Source organism: Esox lucius, chromosome 11 (assembly GCF_011004845.1).
Source record: "Esox lucius isolate fEsoLuc1 chromosome 11, fEsoLuc1.pri, whole genome shotgun sequence".
NCBI lineage: Eukaryota > Metazoa > Chordata > Actinopteri > Esociformes > Esocidae > Esox > Esox lucius.
Window position 1 is genome coordinate 50,431,910 of NC_047579.1, and position 18,893 is coordinate 50,450,802.

General features: G+C 43.0%; 1 protein-coding gene across 4 annotated transcripts; it reads right to left on the reverse strand.

The window, feature by feature from the left end:
* Positions 1 to 4,975: 4,975 nt before the first annotated feature.
* On the reverse strand, positions 4,976 to 18,291 carry pglyrp6 (peptidoglycan recognition protein 6). Of its 4 annotated transcripts, none has more exons than XM_020050536.3 (5): positions 11,373 to 12,475; positions 10,267 to 11,112; positions 7,003 to 7,213; positions 6,621 to 6,915; positions 4,976 to 5,057 (listed from the first exon to the last, which is right to left on the reverse strand). In XM_020050536.3, the coding sequence occupies exons 1-5, from the start codon at positions 11,440 to 11,442 to the stop codon at positions 5,049 to 5,051; spliced, it is 1,431 nt and encodes a 476-aa protein (XP_019906095.3). In that variant the 5' UTR covers positions 11,443 to 12,475; the 3' UTR covers positions 4,976 to 5,048. The 4 variants fall into 4 exon arrangements, with proteins under 4 accessions (XP_019906095.3, XP_034151494.1, XP_019906094.3 ...); XM_029123706.2 differs by lacking the exons at positions 4,976 to 5,057; positions 6,621 to 6,915; positions 7,003 to 7,213; positions 10,267 to 11,112 and adding exons at positions 15,835 to 16,129; positions 16,217 to 16,427; positions 16,687 to 17,532; positions 18,185 to 18,291 and having other exon boundaries at positions 11,463 to 12,493; XM_034295603.1 differs by lacking the exons at positions 10,267 to 11,112; positions 11,373 to 12,475 and adding exons at positions 16,687 to 17,532; positions 18,185 to 18,291 and having other exon boundaries at positions 4,976 to 6,915.
* Between the last annotated feature and the right edge of the window lie 602 nt (positions 18,292 to 18,893).

Sequence of the window (18,893 nt, forward strand, 5' to 3'; positions counted from 1 at the left end):
ACAGGTGTCTGTGGCGAGGGTCATCACTCCCTCCCTCCCAAATGTTCATCCGCTTGTAGCTGTCTCGAATGAATACTGCCACAACAATTAAAACAGAAAAGAGGGTAACAGATGGAATGACAATGGCAGTAGTGTCAGTCAAAACTAGATTCAGAATGTGTGCATAGCACCAGACATTAACTTGAGTCATTGAGTGTGCTGAGAGTAGAGTGGAGAATCCCTGGTACTTTCCCTGCGTGTTAGATACTCCATCAGTCGCATTGCCAACACATTTTTCAATATTCAAATTGTTGTCGTCCAGGACCTGTTTAAGCAGTTTAACGAATGCTTCCCCAGATGAATCCTGACAGTCCTCCACAGCAAGAAGTCTCTCACGGACAACATCTGAAACGTAGTGGACAATGACACTACACTGGTCTTTGGATGTGATGTCTCGAGTGGTGTCTATCTGGCCTGAAAACATACCAGCTTCCCTGACCTCTTTTGCCACTTGTTCCTTTGTCATATGGCTGATGGTTTCAATAACTGATTCAACCATTGTCTTGGAGAGAAAGGTAACTAGTGACCCTCTTCCACATTTCCCCCCAGATTCATGAAGCCTTTTACTTTTAGAGATGCAAGCAGTTACGTGTTCATTTAGACAAACTTAGTATTTGCTTAAAAGCAAAATCTGTTCAAGGACGTTGCCATGATCAATGCCTGATTCTCCAAGCTATAGGCAGCTTCAGATTTGCCTCTGTTACTCAGACCATGCTTTCCAATCACCTTAACAACATCAACCACCCTCTCCAAGACCAATCGCCTTTTTCTCACTTGTTGCCCTTGTTCACACATCTGTTGATTGAAGAGTAGAGATTTTATGTCTGCCTTGCTGGCTTTGAGAAAGTACGCATCCACACAATCTGGGTGAGCAATGGTTCTTTCATGCTCCTCTGTCCTTTGGTGCACATGTGACCAGGTTTTCATGCCATCCTTAACAAATGCATTCTCATTCCCAGGCTTTGAAAATGCAAGGCAGACTGTACAATATAGGGAGTTTGTGTTTTACAATATGTAAGCGATTTTCTGTTCGATCCATCCTTGCAGTGAAAAACCTTTTTCACATTCACATTAGAAATACCAACTGGTTGTTGTGGATGAAAATGTTTAAAAATCTCCAGGTCTTTAGATTGAGGACATTTGAAATAATCATATCCATCTTGTTCCTTGACCCTGCCTCCGACTTCTCCCTTACTTTCTTTTTCCTTACTTCTCTCTGTTTCTGCATCTGCTTTTTGATGTTGCAAAAGAAAAATAATCAGTTAACTATAGTCAATAATGAAAATAAATTCAATAAACTAATTTCCATATAATAACCCTGTTAACATATAGTCTATTGTGTACAGGTGCATTGCTGCACCTGTCAAAGTATCTCCACTGCATCCTGTCACCACAGCAGCCTCCATCTCTTGCCCTGTGTCACCTGTGGGTGCTTTAATACACAGAACAGAAAAATAAGACATTATTATTGCATTTGATCCACATAAAACATGTTGTGCATATTTAGATGAGTGCATTTTTCTCTTGGCCATTTCTTTTCCTTCGTTTAAAATATACACTCACCTAAAGGATTATTAGGAACACCATACTAATACTGTGTTTGACCATTGTCATGTTCAAGAAACCAATTTGAAATGATTCGAGCTTTGTGACATGGTGCATTATCCTGCTGGAAGTAGCCATCAGAGGATGGGTACATGGTGGTCATAAAGGGATGGACATGGTCAGAAACAATGCTCAGGTAGGCCGTGGCATTTAAACAATGCCCAATTGGCACTAAGGGGCCTAAAGTGTGCCAAGAAAACATCCCCCACACCATTACACCACCACCACCAGCCTGCATAGTGGTAACAAGGCATGATGTATCCATGTTCTCATTCTGTTTACGCCAAATTTTGACTCGACCATCTGAATGTCTCAACAGAAATCGAGACTCATCAGACCAGGCAACATTCTTCCAGTCTTCAACTGTCCAATTTTGGTGAGCTCGTGCAAATTTTAGCCTCTTTTTCCTATTTGTAGTGGAGATGAGTGGTACCCAGTGGGGTCTTCTGCTGTTGTAGCCCATCCGCCTCAAGGTTGTGCGTGTTGTGGCTTCACAAATGCTTTGCTGCATACCTTAGTTGTAATGAGTGGTTATTTCAGTCAAAGTTGCTCTTCTATCAGCTTGAATCAGTCGGCCCATTCTCCTCAGACCTCTAGCATCAACAAGGCATTTTCGCCCACAGGACTGCCGCACACTGGATGTTTTTCCCTTTTCACACCATTCTTTGTAAACCCTAGAAATGGTTGTGCGTGAAAATCCCAGTAACTGAGCAGATTGTGAAATACTCAGACCGGCCCGTCTGGCACCAACAACCATGCCACGCTCAAAATTGCTTAAATCACCTTTCTTTCCCATTCTGACATTCAGTTTGCAGTTCAGGAGATTGTCTTGACCAGGACCACACCCCTAAATGCATTGAAGCAACTGCCATGTGATTGGTTGATTAGATAATTGCATTAATGAGAAATTGAACAGGTGTTCCTAATAATCCTTTAGGTGAGTGTATAGCCTATATATTGGCTAACAGTAATACCAAATGTATAATGGTTTTAGAAAAATGAAAACAATATGTTGTGGATATTAAAATTTTCTAAATGTCAAAAATGCAGTTGCTTGCACCTGACGCCTCTGGTACTGCCGCATCTTGGGCTGCTGACTCACTCCCTCACTTAGCTTGGCCTTTCGCGGTCTAAACATTTGTTCAGTGTTTTTACATTTTGCAGCATTTGCTTGGCGTGCCCGTTGTTTTTTATCTCTTGCTTTTATCTCTTGCGCCACCTAGTTACACGACGTTGCTTGCGCTGAATTCTATTAAACTCAGTTTGGAAAGTTAAGGAGTTTATAACCACCTCTGATAGTGGTTATACCACTCGAAATATGTTTTGGATTGAATTATGATAGCTAGCTAGCTAGTAGTTAACATGTCCCAGTCTGTGGCCTCTTCAGTCCCAGATTCTTCCAGAAACGGGAATGCCAGTGCAGCTCCACTCTCTGAATCTGAGGATACTGGAGGTGAACCTGTTATCTAAATATTATCAGATAACAATCAGGAGGTCTAGGGGTTATCTATAAGATGTAGCATAACAGAGTTTTTTAACTGTGCTCTTCTCCACTCTACTAGTTGAAGGTGGAGAAAATGCATTCAGCATGCTAAAACTTCTATCTTTGCTCAACAATGTGCAAAGGCCGATTAAACAGTCCTGCCCTGTTTGCTAATAATGACTTAGTTTAAAGACATTATCAATGACTTTGTTAACAAGAAGGCTTGGTGCTGGGCTCTTAGTGGGTGAGTAAGTAACTTACCATGGGCACACTTTGGAGATGGTAGGCTAGATATTTTTATGACTCATTGAATTCAGAGAATGACTTAAAACTAACTTTAAACTAACATTCAGTCTATTTTTTTCATCTGTTTTTATTTTTTACAGAACAAGAATATGTTTATCAAAGTATAAAAAAGTATTGTGGCTCGTTTATTGGTTAATAATATGTAAATTATGTCCACATTATGTCCAAACGTAGTTATCTGAAACATTCATTTCTGAAATTGCATAAAATATCTGTAGAGTTAATGATGCATTATGAATGTTGCACTTTTATTGGAGATGGAAAGACATTTCCACTGTGCAAAATACAACATGCAACAATTATAATGGCTTCCTGAAATACCATTCAAGGACATTTGCGTTATAAAATACATTCATAAACCCCTAATATATAAAAGCCAGCATCCATGATGGTATAGGAGTGCATTAGTGCACATGGCATGGGTGACTATCACATCTGTGAAGGCATTATTAATGCTGAACTATATGTACAGGTTTTGGAGCAACATATGCTACCATCCAGACTATATTTCTCAGGGATGGCCTTTCTTATTTCAGCAAGACAATGCAACACCACATTCTGCACATATTACAACACCCATAGCTCAGTAGTAAAAGAGTCTTTGTGCTAAACTGGCCTGCATGCTGTCCAGACCTGTCACCCATTGAAAACATCTGGCGCATTATGAAATGAAAAATATGACAAAGGAGGCCCCAAACTGTTGAGCAGCTGAAATCCTATATCAAGCAAGAATGGGAACATTTCACTTTCAAAACTACAGCAATTGGTCTCTTCAATTCCCAAATTCTTACAGAGTGTTGTCTTCAGGGTGTTTAGATGGTGTTAATGTACTGTATAGTGTAAATGAAAGCAAATATGACTTTCAGATAGGTTGGGTTCTATACATTTTTATATTTTCAACACTCTGTTCCAGGCATAGTAAAAATAGGTAAATCCATTATTTTCTGAAATGTTTAGAACATTTTCTAGACATTATGAATTATTCTGTATAGAAGAGAACTTTGCTACATTTTTTTATTACAAGCCTGAAATAAAACAGTTTACGGTTATATTTTGACTTTCTTGTGCAATTGCTCAATTCTTATGCTCAAAACTGTATCAATGTCATTCATGAATGGCCAATTAACTATTAAAACGGCTTGTGGCAAAAAAGGATTTGTTCAGGATAGAGACGAGATGCTTTACTGACATCTGGCAAAGGTACAGCTCCATGGTGTAGTGGTTAACGACACAGCCTTTCATGTGGGCGACCCTGGTTTGAATCTCAAGATGGCAACATTTTCTATAGCGGGCCGGCTGAACTAGGCTTGCCTTGTTTCTTCTTTTTATGCCACCTTGAGTTGGATCAAAATAAAACCAAAAGCCTTCTGTGCTTATTTTGACATCGTACTATAGGTGACACTAGTGAGCTGCGTTTGAAAACAATTAGATGATCAGTTGATGTATACTGACCGATAAAAATACCTGAATTCCTTGACATCTTCATCATTTATCAATTTCTAACATGCATAGCATGTTAATGAAAGGCAAACGTTACAGGCATTTTCAAAATTACATTTATTTTTCAACACTTTGGTGTAGATCACGGCAGTCACTTCACATTTCACCATGTATTTTAAACCACCTGGGGAAAAATTGAAAGAACAAAAGTTCAGGACAGTGAGGCGTAGAACAAAATAATAACAAAAACATGTAATTGTTACCTGCTTAATACCTTTAGGTGATGTTTCCCTAAAGGAGAGAGCATTAAGTACCCCTTATTGTTACACACTGTCATTTGTGCCAATGCAGAATTAATAACACCCAATGGTAAACCACAGCTTGGTACAACATTTTATAGGAGACCTAAAATCAGGCCCCAAACTGGACAGCTGGGACACTGAAGGACACGGACCATGATGATTATGACGGTGCAGTGCATCACCTGGACCCCTCGTCAGAAAGGACGGAGAGGCCTCAGAAACAAACCTCCTCTTGGAGTGAATGTTTGTACGGCCATGAAAGTGTTTTCAACATCCAGTGCGACACTGCACATGAGGTACATTTGGAGGCAACAGGTGGCCGGCCCCACAGGATAAGGAGGGAAGGATGAAGACCCCATCTTTGCGAGCTAAGTCAACGCTGCTCCATTTTTCAGTTATGAATGTTTTTTTTATACGCACCACTGTCGACAACAAAATGGCTGACTGTGGGGAAGATTCCTATCTTTATTGTGCCTACAATAGCTTTGTACAATAGCTTTGTTCAAAAACCACCTTTCGTCAAGCTGCTTCTGAGCACAGGATCAAATGAGCCATGGCGTGATTTTATTCAAGGACTTCTGCATAGTGAACCCTGATCTGTTAGACTAACAGGAAGGTTAGAGTTTGATGGATGTTGCAATGGACACCTTGCAGCTGGAATGCTGAAAAACGAAGTGGTTTGTTAAAGACTGAGGTGCCTCCTCCAATTAGCTTCATGATTCACCCTTTCCACTTTGTAGCTTTCTGGCCTCTTGTCTACCTGGGACATTTTGAGAAAGCACTGCCTCCTCCATGATATCCATCTTGATGCTGCCTTCAAAGCTTGCTTAACTAAGTGTAACGATGGCCTTCAGCTCGTTCATGAAATCAGGAAGTATGGTAAAAGTTGGGGTCTTTGCAAAGCGCATTGAATCTTGAATAACACGTGACTGATCAGTAGGGGATTCTCCAACTACAGAACAAAATCGGTGACAGCCCATGATTGGTTTGGGATCACCTTTGCTTTTCATTAACATAAACGGGTACATTTTACTCTGTAATGGCTTACATATCATATTCCACATATACGCGCAACAGAAAGCCTCTTTGGGTTCTCTAGGCTCAGTTAGCCTGAAAAGGGAGGTGTGACTTGTAGTGGTTGCTAAGGGATGTAAGGACGGTGCTTATTTCCCCTAGTAACTTCAAGCCAAAACGTCAGAGCTGTTGGTGCTCCCATCACATGCTGTACCTTTCACAATCATATACAACCTCTGGACATATGTAATGCTTTGTTTTACCCTGTACCCATACTGCCCCTTTTACAATCATAGGACATCACCCATTATCCTCTGGTTAATGAAACACAGTGGTCAATGAAACCCTCTGGTTAATGAAACAAGCACATGATCAAACATGGTCGCCTTGTCTTGTTCTCAGATATTGATAGACAAATACTGTGTTCTTACCCCAAAGTGCTTCCAGCCTGTGATCTCTGAGTATAAAGCATCTCCAGGGCAGGTAGTATTAACCAGCTGTCTGTGCCCGTGAATAGTGAAGTTGCCAGTCAGACGGCCACCGCTCACAGCACAGGATGCCAGACGATCTCTCACAAGCTCCATGGTCTGCTGTGATGGCAGGCTGGAGGTGTAGTCACCGATGAATGACACCCCGTAGCCCTTGGAGTTGTAGCCCTTGGTGTGGGCCCCTCGCCAGTGCCACCCACGCCCCTCATAGAGGTACCCATCAGAGCCTGCCACAAAGCTGGAGGGACACATCAGCAAAGGATGAGTGATTCATATTTAACTGTCTTCCTTTTGCCAAGCATGTCATGTGACCTCAGTATGATACCTGTATCCAATATCATCCCATCCGCGGTCATCCTGGTGAAAACGTTGCATGGACCTCATGTCTGCAGAGCACTGCTGGAAAGACAAACATGGCTGGCTGGGTTGGTAAGTATGGTGGATGTACATGAATGAGAGGGGGAGGGACAGGAGGGTGGGAGTTCCCCGATATGGCTCCGCCCCCCAGTGACAGCGTGGGATGATGGCTGGACATTCTATATACAGGGAGATCAAGAGAGAATTTGTTTTCAGCATTTGATATCCTTAACTTTTTTCTTTATATCTTTTTTAAGATATGAAAAGTCCTGCTGGCAGTACCACTTCCCACCACAGCCAATATGCATTGCCCACTGAGCTCCAAGCCACACATCGCAATCAAGGCTGAAATGGTCATGTAGAATATTTTTACTGTACAGATGCATCTAAAAAAAAACATCTATTGTCCCATAATTCAAATCAAAAAGTGACACCATGTTCTAGATTCAGTACACATAAAGTTAAACATTTCAAGCCATTTTTGTTTCAATCTTGATGATTACGGCTTACAGCTCATGAAATAAAAAAATCCAGTATTTCAGAATATTAGAATAAAACATTTACAATACAGAAATGTCGACCTGAGATGAGCTCTAATCAGCTAATTAACTTAACACCTGCAAAGATTTCCTAAGTATGTTAATTTATGCTCTCAATAATTGGTTGGGGCTCCTTTTGCACAAATTACTGCATCAATGCAGCATCATGGAGGCAATCAGCCTGTGGCACTGCTGAAGTGTAGTGGAATCCCAGGTTGCTTTGATAGTGGCCTTCAGTTTGTCTCTGTTGTTGGGTAAGATGTATCTCATTTTCCTCTTGACGAGATCCCATAGATTCTTTATGGGGTTCAGGTAAGATGAGTTGGCTGGCCAATCAAGCACAGTAATACCATGGGCAGCAAACCAGTTACAAGTCATTTTGGCACTGGAGAATGGAAGTCCTGCTGGAAAAGGAAATCAGCAGATTCATAAAGCTTGTTAGCAGATGGAAGCATGAAGTGCTCTAAAATCTCCCAGTGGACGGCTGCATTGACTCTGGACTTGATAAAGCACAGTGGACCAACTCCAGTAGATGACATGGCACCACAAATCATCAGTGACTGTGGAAACTTCACACTGGACTGGATTTTGTGCCTTTCCACTTTTCCTCCAGACTCTGGGACTGGATTTCCAAATGAAATGCTAAATTTACTTTCTTCTGGAGTGAGGACTTTGGACCACTGAGCAACGGTCCAGTTATTTTTCTCCTTTGCCCAGGTCAGACACTTCTGACATTGTCTCTGGTTCAGGAGTGGCTGGAAACTAGGAATGCCACACTTGTAGCCCATTACCTGGACACGTCTGTGTGTTGTGGCTCTTGATGCACTGACTCCAGCCTTCAGTCCACTCCTTGTGAAGCACCCCCAAGTTCTTGAATCGGCTTTGCTTGACAATCCTCTCAAGGCGTCAGTCATCCCTGTTGCTTGTACACCTTCTCCTACCACACTTTTCCCTTCCAGTCAACTTTCCATGAATATGCTTTGATACAACGCTCTCAAACAGCCAGCACTTTCAGCAATTACCTTCTGTGGCATACCCTCCTTGTGGAGGGTGTCAATGAGTGTCTTCGGGACAACTGTCAAGTCAGCAGTTTTCCCCATGATTGTGGTTGTGTGTACTGAAGACTCTGAGTTAATTAGCTGATCATAGCTCTTCTCAGGTCGACATTTCTGTATTGTAAGTCATACATACATACATACATACATACATACATACATCTTCTTCCGCTTCATCCGGGGCCGGGTCGCGGGGGCAGCAGTCTAAGCAGGGATGCCCAGACCTCCCTCTCCCCAGACACTTCCTCTAGCTCTTCCGGGGGGACACCGAGGCCTTCCCAGGCCAGCCGGGAGACATAGTCCCTCCAGCGTGTCCTAGGTCTTCCCCGGGGTCTCCTCCCGGTGGGACGGGACCGGAACACCTTCCCAGGAAGGCGTTCCGGAGGCATCCGAAACAGATGCCAAAGCCACCTCAGCTGACCCCTCTCGATGTGGAGGAGCAGCAGCTCTACTCTGAGCTCCTCCCGGGTGACCGAGCTTCTCACCCTATCTCTAAGGGATCGCCCATCCACCCTGTGGAGAAAGCTCATTTCGGCCGCCTGTATCCGGGATCTTGTCCTTTCGGTCATGACCCAAAGCTCATGACCATAGGTGAGAGTAGGAACGTAGATTGACCGGTAAATCGAGAGCTTCGCCTTGTGCCTCAGCTCTTTCTTCACCACGACAGACAGATACATTGACCGCATTACTGCAGAAGCTGCACCGATCCGTCTGTCAATCTCCCGTTCCATCCTTCCCTCACTCATGAACAAGACCCCTAGATACTTTAACTCCTCCACTTGAGGCAGGCACTCTCCACCAACCTGAAGTGGGCAAGCCATCCTTTTCCGACTGAGGACCATGGCCTCGGATTTGGAGGGACTGATTCACATCCCCACCGCTTCACACTCGGCTGCAAACCGTCCCAGTGCATGCTGAAGGTCCTGGTCTGAAGGGGCCAACACGACAACATCATCCGCAAAGAGCAGAGACGAAATTGTGTGGTCCCCAAACCTGACACCCTCCAGCCCCTGGCTGCGCCTAGAAATTCTGTCCATAAAAATTATGAACAGAACCGGCGACAAAGGGCAGCCCTGCCGGAGTCCAACATGCACTGGGAACAAGTCTGACTATTGTCATTATATTATAAGTCTTTTATAATATTTGGAGATACTAGATTTCCATGAGCTGTAAGCGGTAATCAAGATAGGAACAAAAAAGGCTTAATGTTTCACTTTGTCTAATGAATATAGAATATATGAAGGTGTAACTTTCTGATTCGATTTATGGAAAAAAAAAAATCTTTTCCACGATACTGTAATTTTATTTAGATGCACCTGTCATTTCAGATTTCCACAGGGATAATGGAACAGTGATTCACAACATCTATTAAGCAGAATTGATTGTGGATGCATACAAAAAGCATTCTAAAATACAATTTATATTTTGTTTAACAGAAGCTACACAGGCTTCTGTTATTCAAAGGCTGCACCCTCCATCTTCTCCATCAGACACAAACAAACAATGGCAAAACTCTGTCCTGGTTGCTAAAATTCTACAAAGGTCGCTCAGTTTTTTGTTCAAGTGGGCTCAGTCTTCCCTGAGCTAGAAAAACCCTTTTCATCTCCAAATTCTCCATATTTTGTTGGAATTACTTACCCATGTATCTTTGAACAAATTCCTTTATCCCTTCCTTGACTACAGCTGTCAGCTCTTTCTTTTCCTGAGACAGCATGGTAGTGTTGTGGATCAGTTTCTGATGTACCACCAGGGATTTCACCACCTGCTTCTGTAGGATTGAAGGTCTGACCAGTTTCCTGAAGTTCTCTCGGCGTAGGCGGCTGATGAGGCGGGGAGCAGCGTCCAGTCCTTCCCTGTCCAGGCGGTGACAGTAGTACCCCCTCAGTAGGCTGCTCAGCTTAAGAGGACGCCGCGACTGAGCTGAGACCTTCTTGCCCAGAATCATACCGTCCATACCCCCGTTGACCATGGCATCAGTTGCAAAGGAAGGCCTGTCAGAAAGGGTGAAGGCCTGAGGCGAAGTCACCTTGTCCCAGCATCCGTCAGGGCCCAGGCGTTGGGAGTGGACAGATCTGTGGTAGTGCTGGAAGGACAGGCCCAGGTTCCTGGCCAGAGTGAGCGGATACCAGCCACGGACATGAGACCTTGCCTTAGGCAGTAGCCCAGCTTCAATACCCAGCAGGACTGGGCTCACAGCAACCGTTGTGCCATCAGCAGTAAGGACCACCCCTTCCTCCCTGCCCTTCTCTGTCACGCTGTGGAGCAAAGCCCTACCAATGAAATCTGAGACATGGGAGTCCATGACAGGTACCTCTGAGATGCCGTCCTCCTTGATAGTGCCCAAGAAGTGTTGAATGAATTCATCTGTATGACCGGCTGCCCTGCGCAGGCCTCTCAAAACAGCTAATGGATCTAGTCCAGCATTTCTGTTTTCCACCTGCTCCACCACGCTGATGAAATCATCCATATGCTGGGTTAATGAGACTGGAATCAGAGAACACACTTGTTTACATATTACATACGTAACGATATTCAGCTAATCGCCTTCCTTTGAAGACAAACAACATGTTGAGTAATTTTGTTTATTAACTGCTATCCAACAAAGAGTGCCTTTTGCATTTTACTCTTACTCTTATGGAGTTGCAGTACATTTCCTTGCTGACTTTCGCACTCTTCCCTTAGAGATAAGCTGGACACAGCCTTTTGATTAAATTAATTGGAAAAATATGAACAGGTTTTGTTACCTTCTGCATCAGAGTGAACACTGACCATGACCATGAGAAAGGCCAGACACCATGTCCATTGTTTTTCCATCCGTAAACTATTTTCTGTGCTCAACAACCTGTGCTCCTGATGTGTATTGTCAGCTGCCTCGGCTTCCTTGAAGCGTTTATAGGGCGGCACACGCGTTTACAGGATTATGTAATCACTGTACAAACAGACACGGTACCGATCACTTTGACCTGTTTGTTGTGCTGTAAGTGGGAAATATGCAGCTGTCGGTTAAGACAGCGGATGTATGTTCAGTTACTTAGACAACTATACAACTCAAGTCTTATTTCCTTTTTATTCTGTATTAAGTCAATCTTTAAACAATGCCACGTTCTGTCAACCACATATAGAGTGTACCTAGACTGAGTAGTGTTTTCATAGCCCTATTTACTGGCATTACACAGCGAATCCAGGGGTACTAACAGTTTGATACATGCAGTAATCCATCCATGACTTTAAACTCACAAGGACCCTGGCAAAAGATTGAATGGGGGAGCTTTTAGGCAGCTGGATTGGCCTGTGGCAAAAGGTATTTTAAACACTGCAGAGCAAAAATCTGCTGTAGTACAGAAAGCTACAGGAGGATAACAGCAAAAAAAAGGGGAAAATAAAACAACCGAAAACAGCAACACTTTTCTAAATAATAGGGTCAAAGAAGGGTTTCTAATGTGGTTGTAAATACATTTTAAGGGTTATACTTAATCATTTTTTGTATTTGTAATAACCTTATTTTTTAACAAGGTAACTGGATATGAGTGTAGTTAAGCTAGAAGGCTGGTTGGTGATTCAATCCACCTGTCCTGAAGGCAATGTCAGGTCTTTTTCTGGTTCTGCAGTTTCAAGCCTGAGGAGTTTCTCTGACCTAATCCACGTGCCTTCTTATTGTCTGACCACTACCTCCAGTAACTGTATAGCAGAGCAGACCTGAACAGGTCAGCAAAAGTACCTCCACTTTTGGTGCAAGTCTTTTTCATACATTGTTGGCATGTTTACAAAAAGGCATTTTAGAATTACATTACATTACATTTATTCTATGACACTTTGGCCAATATTGTACTCTTCACCTTTCACCCTGTATTCAGTTTTGAACCACCTAGAGGAAATGGAAAGAACAAAAGTTAGTTTGTGGACCTTTAGTCTTGATTACCTGCATGATAAAGTTACATTATGTTTATAAACCTGGAACGGTGGACGAGGAGACATGTTACGACACATTATGATGGCACCCACTTAAAAGAGCAGACAACAGATTATTTCATAATCTCTTTCATGGCCAATGATAAATCACAGCTGAGTACAACACTTTATAGGAAACAAACAATAACGCGCCCAAACTGGCCACCCTGAACACTGAATGAGGCGGTCCATGGAGGGCTAACCAATGGGTACATCTGGACACACCAGTGGCCCACTACTGCCCCTGATAACAGCAGATTATGGGCTGGACTGGGAGCTATGCCGTCTAGGCAATTAAACGGTGCAACAATCTCAGGTGATGCCCAGCGCACCACAGCACAAATAACCAGCACAATCACCCTAGTGGAGTAAGCGGGCACCCTGTGGGCCAAACCCTGCCCGTTATTATCTTATGCCTCGACAGTCCTGGGCCAAGTTGTTCTGAAGTAATCTGAGCGGATTTCGGCTTTCGGATTGGATATTTTCTTGAAAATGGGTTGTAAAAAAAAAAAAAAAAAAAAGAAGGATTCTGAAATCGGATTAGATCACGTAATACATAATACGTAATATATCTTTGTACTGATCTGGATCTAATCTTCAGTATGTGTTGTCCAAAACATTTCAGTAGGATGGGGATCCCTTTGATCCATGAAATCTGGATTATCCTTATCCCAGCAGAAGGGTGGATTCGCCTCATGTAGTATACATTATATACATTTATTCATATTTTGCACTTGATTTGTTACAATGATAAAGTATACATTTGGCTACCTATCAAGCCTTTCAGAACTGTAACGTTAAATATGATTTTGTCCCCATAAAAGAATCCCCCAAACAGTTGTCAATGTCAAACAAAAATATGTTTAATTATAACTGTCATTCATCACTGCATATTAATTACAATGAGACAGTCATCAGAGATGAATCAGTCATTGAAGTCTGTGGATCCTTACTGGTCAAGCCTGTAGTTACTGCCACAGGAGCTCAGAAAAGAGGCTGGAAGCATTCTTCAACAAACAAATATGATGATGCCTAGAATTCACTTTTTAAATGAGAATCCAACACGGCAGAAGTACATATTAATCTTGCAGAGGAACAACTCACTTTTAACCAATTACAGCAAACCAAAGCCACACTCTATATCTGGCTCCTAAAAGCAGGGCTTCAAAATGCTGGTATCTCCACAAATGAAGATCTCTGAATGTTCCTTATTCCGTTAACTATTGGATATTTAGCCTTTTTATGATTTAAAATGTGTTCAAAATATCCACAATGTATTTCTGAATAATGTATATTTGTTTGTTTTTATTTATTTGTTGGGGATCAGATGAAGGATCTGGCTGTTTAAAATAAATTGAAAATGGAAGGGGATGATTGTACTCTTTTATTGTGCTGTTTTCTGTCTTCAAGTATGTCCACTTGAAGTCACCTCACGCTGGCTATTCTACCTGCGGTTCTTTACATAGCTAGTAGCCTATATTGGGATATGTAGTCCCATTTAGAGCACAGGTAATCCAGATTTGGTCATCTTGAAAAGTTTGTTTCTGGATCAGGGTGATCCAATCCAATGTTGTTTTGAAAAACTAGCACGAAAATAAAATAGTTTACCTAATCCTGGATTGCAAAAAAATGGGATTTCCAAATCCAGATCATTCTGATCCAGATTAAACTTTTTGAACAACTGGGCCCAGAAGACACACTACTTAGACAGTCCCCTAAGAAGAGCTAAGCAGACAAAGAGCTAGTTTCATGAATGGAATATTTGGTTTTGGTCAGTTGTGTGCACCGCGCACACACCGGGAACACAACATGTCACCTCTGTTGGTCTTTTCACCGAAACAACGGTAGGCAAAAAAACTAATAGCTGGAAGGTTGGCATCCTGTGTAGGTCATAGTCATGACTTCAGGCGTATAAGTTGAAGTGCAGTGTCCCTTTGGCAAAAACCATACAAGATGGGTCGACAACACGTGGAGAAAACCAATGCACTTAACTGTGACCAGAGCCATAACTGGGGTAGTTTAGTAGGAGAGAATCTTAAGATCCACAGGCTCCAATGATTTCCCAACCGCCCTACCTAGGGGTTGTGGCCTCAATGTCCACATGACAAGTTGCAAATGCAGCATCTGTATTTCTGAGGAAGCTCCCTGCTCCTAGTGCTCTTCAGTGTCCTCTCTGTAGCGAGATATTCAACGTTTTCCAAATCCAATCCCAATAGAAACTGACCCCACAACAACGCAGCTGCAGCGCAACCATGTGTGGGACTCGACAGGAGCGATTCTCTAGGAAGAACAGAGGAAACTGGCTCCCGAGGATGGGCAATTTTAAACTAGCTCCATCACTTCCACATCAACCAGCTCTATGACTTTAACCTTTGCTTAGCAACGTGAAAGGATTGCTTTCAGCTTGTCATTGACATAAGGAAATATGGGAGAAGCTGGGACCAATAGCAACCAAAACATCTGGAATGCTTTTTCTGAGATGGCCAGTCCATCTCAAAACTGTAAGAAATCAGTAGGGTATTCCCCAACTACAGAAAAAGAAAATGGGTGACTGTCCTATGATTGGGTGTGTTTTAAGGAGTCGTGTGTTTTATAAACTTCTCTCTGAGGCAGATATGCACTGAAATAAAAATGAATGGGAAGGGGCGGAGCTTATCTGCCAGCTCTGAAATCTCTATTCATTCTAAACATTAGGGCATGGGTTAAGGCTAGAGTTAGATAAGGCTTAAAGTAAGGGTTAGGGACAGCAATAACCTTGGTCAAATGTCCTAGAACATTCAGGCCATTCAGGCCATTTCAAAAATCTCCGCCTTTTCCATTGAGTCAACTAGTCATTAAGTTCTGCATTCAGGGCAGATCTGCCGCAAAGGCATGCTGAAGTATATGACACTCCAATGTGTTTACATCAATAGTTTCAGCCACATGTTCAGTGGGTCAAGTACACTTTCCTTAAATGGACAGTTAAGATGTCGTTAAAACTGGCTACTTATATATTCCAAGGAAAAAAAGGATTGTTCTTTAGAAAAGCCTGAAACCTGAGAAACTCCTGAGGCCTGCAAAGGATTAGAGTGCTGAGAACCAAGCCCACATTTCACAACATGGAAGGCGGGGCTTCTTGTCTGGCTTGAGCCCTCATTTGCATGTAATGTATGACTCCGTAGCAAGGTTAGATGGTGAGTTCGTAACCCAATAATTAGTCCATGAAGTGACTACTTAAAAGATAAGCCATACAAAGACAGACAGATACTGTTTTCTTACCCCAAAGTGCTTCCAGCCTCCGATCTCTGAGTATAAAGCATCTCCAGGGCAGGAAGTCTTAACCAGCTGTCTGTGCCCGTGAATAGTGAAGTTGCCTGTCAGTCGGCCACCGCTCACAGCACAGGATGCCAGACGATCTCTCACAAGCTCCATGGTCTGCTGTGATGGCAGGCTGGAGGTGTAGTCACCGATGAATGACACCCCGTAGCCCTTGGAGTTGTAGCCCTTGGTGTGGGCCCCTTGCCAGTGCCACCCACGCCCCTCATAGAGGTACCCATCAGAGCCTGCCACAAAGCTGGAGGGACACATCAGCAAAGGATGAGTGATTCATATTTAACCGTCTTCCCTTTGCCAAGCATGTCATGTGACCTCAGTATGATACCTGTATCCAATATCATCCCATCCGCGGTCATTCTGGTGAAAACGTTGCATGGACCTCATGTCTGCAGAGCACTGCTGGAAAGACAAACATGGCTGGCTGGGGGTGTGAGTATGGTGGATGTACATGAATGAGAGGGGGAGGGACAGGAGGGTGGGAGTTCCCCGATATGGCTCCGCCCCCCAGTGACAGCGTGGGATGATGGCTGGACATTCTATGTACAGGGAGATCAAAAGAGATTTAGTTCATCCTCTCCTTTTTTCTTACAATATATACTACCAGGCATGTAGAACCCCAAATTATGTCCTTTTCAGAACAACAAAACAACGTGATAATTATTGTTATGATTCATACTTTCTTGTCTCAAAGTCAACATGTTTCCAATAAATGTTGATCTTTCCTTTTCAGTCTTCCCTGGGCTACAATAACCCTTTTCATCTCCAATTTCTCCATATTCTGTTGGAATTACTTACCCATGTATCTGTGGACAAATTCCTGTATCCCTTCCTTGACTACAGCTGTCAGCTCTTTCTTTTCCTGAGACAACATGGTAGTGTTGTGGATCAGTCTCTGATGTACCACCAGGGATTTCACCACCTGCTTCTGTAGGATTGAAGGTCTGACCAGTTTCCTGAAGTTCTCTCGGCGTAGGCGGCTGATGAGGCGGGGAGCAGCGTCCAGTCCTTCCCTGTCCAGGCGGTGACAGTAGTACCCCCTCAGCAGGCTGCTCAGCTTAAGAGGACGCCACGACTGAGCTGAGACCTTCTTGCCCAGAATCATACCGTCCATACCCCCGTTGACCATGGCATCAGTTGCAAAGGAAGGCCTGTCAGAAAGGGTGAAGGCCTGAGGCGAAGTCACCTTGTCCCAGCATCCGTCAGGGCCCAGGCGTTGGGAGTGGACAGATCTGTGGTAGTGCTGGAAGGACAGGCCCAGGTTCCTGGCCAGAGTGAGCGGATACCAGCCACGGACATGAGACCTTGCCTTAGGCAGTAGCCCAGCTTCAATACCCAGCAGGACTGGGCTCACAGCAACCGTTGTGCCATCAGCAGTAAGGACCACCCCTTCCTCCCTGCCCTTCTCTGTCACACTGTGGAGCAAAGCCCTACCAATGAAATCTGAGACATGGGAGTCCATGACAGGTACCTCTGAGATGCCGTCCTCCTTGATAGTGCCCAAGAAGTGTTGAATGAATTCATCTGTATGACCGGCTGCCCTGCGCAGGCCTCTCAAAACAGCTAATGGATCTAGTCCAGCATTTCTGTTTTCCACCTGCTCCACCACGCTGATGAAATCATCCATATGCTGGGATAATGAGACTGGAATCAGAGAACACATTTGTTTACATATTACATACGTTTCATGTGTTGTATAGCCTAGTTGTTTTGGGATTTCACTCTTCCAGGGCACCAGGTGGAGGTCACGTTTATGTCTTGAAGTGGGTTTTTGTGATAAATGGCCCGGTGTGGTAAGTTTTAATTGTTCTTGGTTATGGGAGCTTATGGTTTCTTACCACTATCACCATGACACTTTACAGCTACCACTACAGGAATATTTTCAATCTGAACCATCACTCAGCACCACGGTAACAACATCAGTCATTTGTTAAATTTTTATGATTTTATATTAAATGGAACATCAAACTAAATCACGGCTTGAATTGATTTAATGTTCGTAATGATACAAGCATTACCATAACCAATTAACAAAGTGGCTAATGGACATTTAGGCTATGATAGTCACTGCAGTTATGACATTCAGCTAATCACCTTTCTCTGAATATTAGCATGTTCAGTTATTATGTTCACTAATAACAGTCTAACAGAAGTGCCTTTTGCATATGATTCTTCTTACTCTTATGGAGTTGCAGTGCATTTCCTTGCTGACTTTCACACTCTCCCCTTAAAATTTACTGGACACAGCCTTTAGATTAAATTAATTGGAAAAATAAATATGAACAGGTTTTGTTACCTTCTGCATCAGAGTGAACACTGACCATGAGAATGGCCAGACACCATATCCATTGTTGTTCCATCTGTAAACTCTTCTGTGACCAACACCCTGTGCTCCTGATGTATATAGTCAATTCCCTCTGCTTCCTTGAAGCATTTATAGGGCGGCACACGTTTAGTGAATTATGCAATCACTGTACAAACCGACAAGGTGCGGATTACTTATTTGTTGTGCAATAAGTGGGAAATAACTAGCTCTTAGGTAAGATTTTGTGGATGTGTGTGTAGCAACTTTGTCTCTTATCCTTTTGACTGTCACATAATGCTAAAACAATGCAGTGTGCCGTCAGCTTTATATACTCAGATCTAGCAATATATTTTGTATCCAAAACTGGAACAATACAATCAGAAACAGTAACTTCCCTCTGAACAGCAGGCTCATTTGCAATTACATATGCCCTGGAGGCAATATTAGGTGTGCTTCTGGTTCCACAACTTTTGGGCTTGGCGGTTTTTCAGATTTGATTAACAGCTGTATATTTTGCTATTAAATAGCCTCAGTAAGCCATACTAAAAGTATTTGGTTTCCGTCCCTCGTGCAGAAGTTACTATTCCACATTGGTAAGTATGATAAATGTGCCCGCCCATGGAAATCAAGTCAAACACTTTTTTTTTCTAGAGCTCGGCCTGCATGTCTTCAATATGACATGTGTTGAAGTCTAACACTT

Bases quoted from the DNA above. Each gene is read 5' to 3' on its own strand.
- pglyrp6 (XM_020050535.3), bottom strand. From the start codon at position 11,442: ATGGAAAAACAATGGACATGGTGTCTGGCCTTTCTCATGGTCATGGTC. The intron at 11,113-11,372 runs GTAACAAAACCT...CTCTGATTCCAG, and splicing joins TGTTCACTCTGATGCAGAAG to TCTCATTAACCCAGCATATG. The intron at 7,214-10,266 runs GTAAGTAATTCC...CCCTGTATATAG, and splicing joins ATTTGTTCAAAGATACATGG to AATGTCCAGCCATCATCCCA.